Raw genomic sequence first — 9,582 nt, 5'->3', positions numbered from 1 at the left:
CAAGGACCCCCAGAATTATCTCTATTGGGCCACGGACCCCCATCTCAAAATATGTAGTTCCAGGGACCCCCAGAAGCAAAAATCTTAGTTAACCCATTTTGGGCGGGAACCCCTTTTGATGTTAGCATTATGTATGCTTTAACTATTTTTGAAAAATCGAAGAACGACTGACATAGAAACATAGCTTTTTCAGAAAACTGTCAGGATGTAGAAGACATTTTTAGAATCTGATCTCAGGTCAAAATGGGTTAAAAATGTTTTTTTAACGATTTTAACAAATTTTGAAAAATAGCAGACCTACAAGCTCGTAGCGCGCCACTCGGTGGCGCGCTATGAGCTTGTAGATCTGCTATTTTTCAAAAGCTAAATTATAACATAATGTTTAAAACACCAAAAGGGGTTCCCGCCCAAAATGGGTTAAGATAAGATAAACCTTTATTGATCTCTGGAGGGAAATGCAGATGCCATATAATGGAGAATGAAACACAGGAGGTACAAGAGAATGAGTCATAAACTATGCCAAGATAAATGACAATAAAATAAAAACATACAACATAAAATAAAATACTGACCTGGAGGTCCTTGGTATCGGTGCTTGATCTCCGAATGAGTGAACATATAATGTACTGTAGACTATTAATAAATACATTTACAATGAATATGAATGTAGCATATACTGTATACATATATATGCACGCACGCGCACACACACACACACACACACACACACACACACACACACACACACACACACACACACACACACACACACACACACACACACACACACACACACACACACACACACACCACAGCAGCTCTATTTGTGGCACATAGCTTTTAGAGATGAATCAGCAACCATCACAGACATTGATGTAAAAAAGGCATCATTTTAGATGCCTGTAAAGTACACAAAAGTCAAATAAAACTGAAAAACTTCCAAATTTATACCAAATTTATCCTACCTAACATAATTTGTACCTTGAGATAATTGCAAAAAAGAATCACATGCTCGATTGTACATAATGTCAAATCAACACGCATCCCACACAGCATTTTGAGTAATTTCCGTCAATTCCAAATGGTAAACACAGTAATTTCCAGCCTCCCTGGCAAGATCTGTCATTCTGCCTCGACTGGTGGTACATTAGATGAGCTCAGAAATTAGCAGTACCTGAGGCATAAAGCCAAATTATACTTTGCTCGCATCGTGCCGCGCACCGGAAATAGCCGATCTACAAGCTCGCAATGTGTCGATGTGAGCTTGTAGATGGGCTACTCTCAGTGCATGACCTCGGCAAACAAATATATTTATAAATATATTTATAGTATAAATTAGGCTTAAGCCATGCAGGGGACCCACCCTCATTAGAATCACACACATTTTTTGCATCAGAACCAACAAGTTATACTTTAGCTATTGAAAAATAGCAGCTCTACAAGCTCGGTGCCGCGCTACGTGCTTGTAGATCTGCTATTTTTTTTAAATCGTGAAAATGTGGTGCAAAGCTTTGAATATATATTCTTTCAGAGCGAACGTTTTTAAATCAAATCTTTGCTTCTGGGAGGTCCCTGGAACAACATATTTTCAGACGGAGGTCGGCGGCCAATTACATATATTTTTGGGCGTCATTGACATGAAAATGTTTGAGAACTAAACAGTTTTTTCTGAAAACTGGCATGATTCAGAATACATTTGTAGAATCATCCTCAGGTCTAAATGGGTTAAAAAGGAAAGAGAATTTAGTCAGAAGTAGTGCTCACAATAATAATATACTAAGCGGACAATGCTGTGAACCGGTGTAATTTTGGAACCTTTATTGGAGTGTTACAACCACACAGAGGAACATTTACAATGTAATTTTCCTACCTGAGTTTCTCATCTTTGAATCACATGGAAAGATTTGGCTTCTCTAACACATACGGTGAAATGAGCTCCATCTACTCTGCACTGAGTTGTAGAACAAAACAAAGTAAAAAAAAGCAAATAAATCTTGAACATAAAATCACTGGTTTACCTTCCAAGGTGCTTGGGACATACTTGTAACCTGAGTCAAAAGTGTCTTTGTCCAAAATAGTAAAACAATTAAACCTATTTATTCTTTTCCATATAGTACCAAAAAACACAAACCATTACAAAAGCAACTTGCATTTGACAAAAAAATCTCCACATTTATTTTATTTGTTAAACAAGTGTTGAACTTTACATCAGTCTTTAGTGACGGGCCCCTTAATAACATGTTTATATAATAAAAAGATAAGCTACAGTATACCAGTGCTGGAAAATATTCACAAATTTCCCATTCCATTTTTTTGTAAAGATTTCAATAAATAAAATGTCCAAACCCAGGCGGAGGAACTACTTTTATGATAAATAGAAACTTTATTGTCAAAAGTTTGTTCATTTCACGTGGCACTTCATTACTATGCCATGATTTCTGAAAAGATCTATTCCATTAAGAACTTTACAAAAAGAAAATACGCAATGCATAAATGTCTTTAATGAGGGTATTTTAATTTCCCCCCTTTCTACTGAAACAAAATGCCACTTTGGCAATATCAAATGAAGGTCATTTCAATGGGCGATAGCTACTGTATGGAACTCATTAAGCAAAAGAACACTGTTCACAAGTGGAGAAAAGGTGAGTGGATGCATCTTGTACTGGTCGAGTCGCTCTTATTTGTCAGGTTTTATTCTCAAACTTTCTACCATGAATTATAAGTGTCTGAACCATGAACACGCTTATAGTTTTATGTGCAACCTTTACACAATAGTCTCTCAAACATTACATTTTAAAAGGTTTCTTCATATTTATGGTTTTCCCATGACTTTTTTTTATTTGTATTTTATTTTTTTATCTTACACTAGCAATACAACAAAATATATATTTTCGCCATTTTTCCTTGACAACAGTTCAAATGTACAATTGAGAAAATATAAGGCCAGGGGCTTGATTGCTAGTGGTTATACAATCCAAACTTCACGGTGATAGAGAGGGGGAGCCAGGACCTTATATTCCTAACAACAGTCTGATCAGGAACATTCCCAAACAAAGAAAACTCCACATCCCGGGCCAACTGTGTCATTTTGTATATAATACAAAACAGGCTTCAACCAGGATGTTAGAGAGAGGGGGGTGTATGTACAACCTTTTGAACCAGTAAAACTGCTGATCTGATGTAACCAATAATATTTTTTCAAGATTTTTTCAAGTTTTTTCTTTTAGTTTTTTTCTCTTTTTCTTTTTATAGCTTAACCTTTTCTCAATAATTCGACAGCAGCAGCACATTTAAATACATAGTTGGCTTGTCTCTTAAAATGAAATTCCACTCTGCATTTTATATACAGTTCTTCTTTAAAACTTTGCACTGCCGTCGCCGTGCGCTTCAGTCTCTCGGTCTGCCGGGCAGGTAAGGTAGGAACAGAGAGTTATGTTTGGGGGGGGGACGGGAAAGGAAATTCAGAGAAAGAAAAACACTTCCCTGGCATCTACCAGAGCGTGTCCTGTGAGAGGTCAGGCCTGCAACAGAAGGGGCGGACAGGAGAAGGGGATGAATTTAAATACATTTTAAAGGCTCGTCACTAACTGCATCTGTCCTTCCCGTACATCCCCTTCGGGTATACTGCCTTCCTTAGTGATGGGGATGATGTAGCTATCGCTGTTCCCTCGGCTAATCTGGTAGTAGGCCTGGAGCTGGTGTCCAGCCCCGAGGTTAGGCATGCTCTTGTAGTAAATGTCCTCACCTTCGCTCCTCTTGGAGGGGGACAGGTCGTCCATGGGCGCGTCCGGGCTGCTCTCAGGGCACAGAGAGTCCCTTAGGTTAGGCATACTAGTGTACAAAGAGTCTCTGTTGGGCGACTGCGGGCTGTCGTCGGGGCGCTCGGGAGTCGTCGTGCTGGCGTCCGGCATGGTCAGCTGACCGACGTAGTGCTCCACCACTCCACCGCCTCCGTCGGTCGTCCTCACCTTCTTGGGCGCGTACAGGAGCGAGTGAGTCCGCTGGGGGATGAGCGGCGCCTCCAGCTCTCGCTGGTGCTGCAGCGAGAGGCCTGTCGGCAGCGCGTCGTCGCCCATGTGCACCAAGGACGACGCGTCGGCCACGATGGCGTCGTCTTCGCTGCTGCTGCCGCCGCCCCTACCTCCTCCACCTGTCACGCCCACCATCGTCACCTGGGGCGGAGCCCGCTCCGCGTGGTTGAGATGCAGGTGGTGGTGGTGGTGGTGGAACGTGTGGTGGAGCGGTGGGTGGTGCAACGTCGAGGGCTGCTGCTGCTGCTGGTGGTGATGGTGGTGGTGGAGGGGTGGGTGGTGCAGGGTGGAGGGCTGCTGCTGCTGCTTTGGAGGAGGCTGCGGCTGTAGCTGCGGCTGCTGTTGGTGGTGGTGGTGGAGGCTCTTGTTGCAGCCACGCAGGTTGTTGTGCACCAGCTCCGAGATGATCATCTTCTCAAAGGCGGTGTCGTCCAGGGTGAGGCCGCAGTCCATAACCTGCACGCTGTCACCAAAGTCCCCGTTACGCAGCGAGTAGCTATTGTTAAAGTTACCATTTAGCGGTAGTGTGTCCATTGCACTTATATCCCTCACCGCGTTGTTGAGCGAGTGTCCTGGTAATACAAAAGAACATGTGAAGGGGGGTTTACATACGTTGTCAACCAAAGTGCCCATTTAAAAATCTAAATAAAATGTATAATAATAATAATAATAATAATGGGTGATGATAATAATAATGTCATAATAATAATAATGATGAAAAAGAGAAGTTTAATGCTGTTTAGGATGCAGTTTCACACAAGAACTGAAGTCAAAGGAAGCCATGCTGCTGCTGTTGTTAGGCACAATCGCTTAGGTAGAGCAAACAGTATTATTATGCATGCATTATATAGTGTGAGAAATCATTTTACTTTCTCATTTTGGGGCAGAATTGTGCACTTTTCCATTTTCAAAATGTCTGAAGGACATTCTACATTTAACTTCTGTCGTGACCACAGTGACAAAGCAATGAAAGTGATCCCAAACAACATTAAGAAACTGACTGGAACGGTCATGACCATCACGACACACACAGCAAAGGCATAATGTCCACAAGGTAGCCACAAACGGGCAAAAGCTACGACACCGACAAGTTGGTTTTTGGTTTCTAGCAACTAAGTGTTTTTGATGTGATGAGGCAAAGAAAAGAGACGGCGGTGGAGGGGGAGTAAAGATGACGTAGACAGAAAGGGAAAAGGAGTCATGTTTCAACACGCAACAGCCATCTTTTTGTTCTCACTACAAGGACGGGGAGAGGAGGGGGTGGAGGTGGGGGGACGGGTGGGGGGCTCACAAGCTGCACTCCCACATCACCACACACAGCAGGTGCAAAGACTCACTTTGGACAACTCACATCATGTTTGGTTTGTCTGCTCAGAATAACCGGTCTAAGAGTAGCTGATGTACAAAAGAAAGTAAAATGATTTATTGTAACATGATGAAAAAGAATCACTCAAAAGGAAAAACAACAACGAAAACTTAAAAGGTAAAAACTCTGCAACTTAGTAAGAGCAAGGGTTCAGCAAATTAAACCAACAAGCAATAAAAACACATTGTTCGCTTTTGTTTTTTGTTTTTCGGAATTAAATGTCATTGTCAATGCCATGTCTTTTTGTGGTTTTCTTTTTGTAAGGAGTCTGGGAGAGGGCTTGGACGTTTGGTGGAAGTCGCGTTAATTGAGCTTGGGGAATCACGCTGTTGTTTTATTGCTCGGTACACTTTCTTTCCATTAGTTGGCAGCTTGTGTATACCCGAGGCTGGCAAAGGTCAGCGCTCACCCACAGCCCCGGCGCTTGGCATCCGTCACAGTGACAGTTCCCAGCGAGACCCCCGGTCACTGGCAGAACAGCTCAAAAGAATAACACGGCCGATGCAGAGGTCACACACACAGTCATGTTAGGAATTTCTCTAAGCATGCTGGGTCGCACAAATCAGCAGCAAAAGAATAAATATCAGTTTGCGGCGCGGTGGCTGAGGGCGAGGGTGAGAAACAAAGGATTGCGGGTGGAGGAGCACACATTAACTGGCATGCTCACAGCCGTGACACAGAGTGAAAATTAAAGGGAGAAGTAGAGGGAAGGGATGAGTGAGTTTTACGGTGACACATGCTCTTGGTCCTGGTGAAGTGAAATAAGTTAGTTTCACAGACACACAAGTTGCCACATTTTCACGATTTTTCAAAAATAGCAGACCTACAAGCTCGTAGCGCGCCACTCGGTGGCACGCTATGAGCTTGTAGATCTGCTATTTTTCAATAGCTAAATTATAACATGTTTAAAACACCAAAATAGGTCCCCGCCCAAAGAGGGAAGGGATGAGAAGTTAGTTTCACAGACACACAAGTTGAGCACAGGGGAGCAACAGAGCAGACGTCACAGAGCTTACAGGAGATGAGAAGTGAAGGATGACCGCATGATCGTGAAAGGAGGGATAAAGGAGGGGCGGGGTCGTGGAGGGGGGGGGGCGAAACAGCTGTTACCATGGCGTTCATGTGATTTGTTTATGCATGCTAGGAGGTGATTTCTAGGTGTTCTCTAAGAGGGTGTGGACAGATGAGAGGGGAATGCGGCTGGATGCTGAAACCGTGGCAGGGAGATCTAAAAAAACAACAACTAAATAACACCCCTTAGAAACATTCCTTCCCAATGGATGAAATCTCAGATAAAAATGTTTTTTGTGTCAAAAGGAGAAGAGAAGTCTTGGAGAAATCTTGGTTTCTAAATCAAGACGTCAGATGCACACGAGTCACATGCCTAAAATGTGTCTAAAATATACTGTATTTTTTTGTTTGTTTTTTGTTCAGATTCATTATAGAATTTGGAGTGATAATTTTGTGAACCACTTGCCCACTGAGTGTGTGTGTTAATGGCCAAAGATTAAAAAAAACAAAATAAAACCAAGTGATTGTGCCAGGGTACATTTCTTTTCTTTTTCAGGGGGGTTGTTTTTAATAAAGCATGCTGAAAAAAAATTACATTTGATAGGCAAAGTAAGGTTTTACTCCCATACTTGTCTCTCTGAAGGTCACTATAGAGGGAAGCACAGGGGAAAGCACAGAACATGACACAGGAGAAGATGCCATTTACATTTACAAAATAGGAAAGCACATTCAAATCTTTACTTAAAGGGGCATTCCACTCATTTTCAACATTTTGCTATGTCATTAATATACCTTAGAGCTGTTGTGTGGAAATAATAAAAAAGTCCACCCCATTCTGTGTTTCCTAGAACTGTAATTATGGGGATTTTTTTTTCCAGACCTACAGTTCTAGGAAACACAGAATGGGGGGACTTTTTATTATTTCCACACAACAGCTCTAAGGTATATTAATGACATAGTAAAATGTTGAAAATGAGTGGAATGCTCCTTTAAGAGCTAAAATCACACATTCTGCAAAGCTTTTTTATCATCCATTATCGGCAAGTAACTGTAAGAGGTTGCATTAAGCATATTTGTAGTAATTTATGGATGTTCTTGCATTCTTAACAATTGCTTTTAGGGGGCGAATTCTCTCAAAACACAAGAAATATATGCGACAACAAAATAGACCCCATTAAGATTATGATAAAATTCTGGGGCATAAATCTTAATAAGCATGTATTTTAGACTGCAGCTTGGGCCATAGAACATGTGGTTTACATGATGTCCAGGCAGAATATGTATGTATCTCATTCCCAGCTTAATCATTATGTCCTCCTCAATGCCTTAGTTTGGATAAGAGGAATTTAAGAACGGAGGGCAGATCGTGATGAGTCGCAGAGGCACGCATCTATTAACTACAGTATTTGGGAGACAATGAGTCCGAGGGAAAGGAGATACACCAGAACATTCTGCTCTTGTCGAGGCCAGTGGCAGACAATTATTTCATGAGACAGATGAATAGAAAGAAAAGAAAGAAAGAAAGAAAGAAAGAAAGAAAGAAAGAAAGAAAGAAAGAAAGAAAGAAAGAAAGAAAGAAAAATAAAGATAGATAGATAGAAAGAAAGAAAGATAGATAGAAAGCAAACAAACAGGTAGAAATAAATAAATAAACACACAGTTTGGCATTTAGGAGAGTGTGTGTTAAGGAGGCACACCTGGTGAGTTAAACACTGGAGCCGTGGGGGCGTTACACACGACTGTCTCAGCCAGTAACGTGTTATAGGGGTTGTTAGTGCCTTGTGGTCGAAGGAGAGGGTTTGTTAGTAGATAATTTCCCGTCATTCCTAGAGCAGGCGAGACAGCAGTAGAGGAGGAACAAGAGGAGGAAGGACAAGGAGAAAAAGAAGATCAGTCCTCTGGCATCTGGTGCGGAGGTGTGTTGGTGGAGAGAAAATAAAAATGTATGGAGGGCGCGGGTGGGAAAATAAGAAAAAAAAACATTCACAAAGAGAGAGAGAGAGAGATACAGAGAGAGAGAGAGCAGGACTTTCATTCAAAGTATTGAGTTTGCCTTTTGAAGGATGCGGTGTCAACTAAAGCTACCACCCCCAAAAATATCCCCGAACGAACGCTCAGCAGCTGCTGTGGAGCCCCAGAATAAGGTTACAGAGGCAACCAGGGAAATGCAGGCAGTCAGCTACTTCTGTATGAGGCAAAACACTTTGTGCCTTGACTCAGCTCCCTCACGTTCCCCAGATCCCTGACAAATTGAGTTTTATCTCCAACGCAAATTTGAAGTTAGATTTTTTTTACAACTCTTTTTATTCGTTTCCATAGAAGAGAGAAATAATGTTAACTGACCCATTGTCCTCATTATTATTAGCTGTCGTTGCTACTTTTATCTTTCATCCATTGCGTTTTCTTTTTTTCTTTTTGCACTGAATATATAATATATATATATATATATATATATATATATATATATATATATATATATACAGTATATGCACACCCTCCTCCCAAATGAAACCTCCCAGTCTTTTCAAGTCTTCCCACTGGGCCACAGACAATATGGTTTATCATCTTGAAACAGGTAAAAGAAAAAAACCACACCCCAGCAGGGAAGAGCAGCAGGACTCCTCTCCAAGTTCAGTTATAAAAATATCAATATTTATCAAGAGAGGAGGCTGTGGAATTTCTCCAGACACAGCGTTGGCCAGGTTTTTGTCTTCCTCGCAGCATTATTCATAGCTAAGTGTTGTTTGCTAGAGTTCTTCCACTGCCATTCATCACCTGCGTTAATCGCCATCTGTCATCTCAGGAGACAGTCTCCCAGGAAGTGTTTTAATGACAAGGAACCACTTCCTGGTGATAGAGTCCTCTTTTAGTGCACTCCTCTCTCCAGGGTAACAGGGGCTCCTACACCCGCAGAGGGATCAATACCCAACCTTTACATTTACATCCCCAGCATCGGGTCAAGAGTAATCCATCTTCAATGTTTTTATTGATGTATTGGACCTGGATGAGAGGTAACCTCAAATAACCGGGGTGTTCCAGGGTTTCACCTCGCGGGAGGCAAATGCGGCCAGGAAGACAGAGAGAGAGAGAGAGAGAGAGAGAGCCAGCGAAAGCAAGAAGAGAAAAGTTTGAAGAGAAAGAAAAGAAAAAGATGGAGTCGCGAGAAATGGCGTG

General features: G+C 41.8%; 1 protein-coding gene across 1 annotated transcript in view; it reads right to left on the bottom strand.

Moving 5' to 3' along the window:
• Positions 1–1,803: 1,803 nt before the first annotated feature.
• Positions 1,804–9,582, bottom strand: part of adgrl2a (adhesion G protein-coupled receptor L2a) — a 161,977-nt gene continuing 154,198 nt past the window's right edge. The window contains 3 exon segments of the mRNA XM_079506221.1: positions 1,804–4,603; positions 7,038–7,055; positions 8,106–8,234. Of these exon segments, the coding sequence (XP_079362347.1) occupies positions 3,570–4,603; positions 7,038–7,055; positions 8,106–8,234 (1,181 nt within the window). The 3' untranslated portion in view covers positions 1,804–3,569.

Source organism: Electrona antarctica (assembly GCF_951216825.1).
Source record: "Electrona antarctica genome assembly, chromosome: 7".
Lineage (NCBI taxonomy): Eukaryota > Metazoa > Chordata > Actinopteri > Myctophiformes > Myctophidae > Electrona > Electrona antarctica.
The sequence above is the reverse complement of the archived record's forward strand: the minus strand, read 5'-3'. Positions and strand labels throughout refer to the sequence as shown.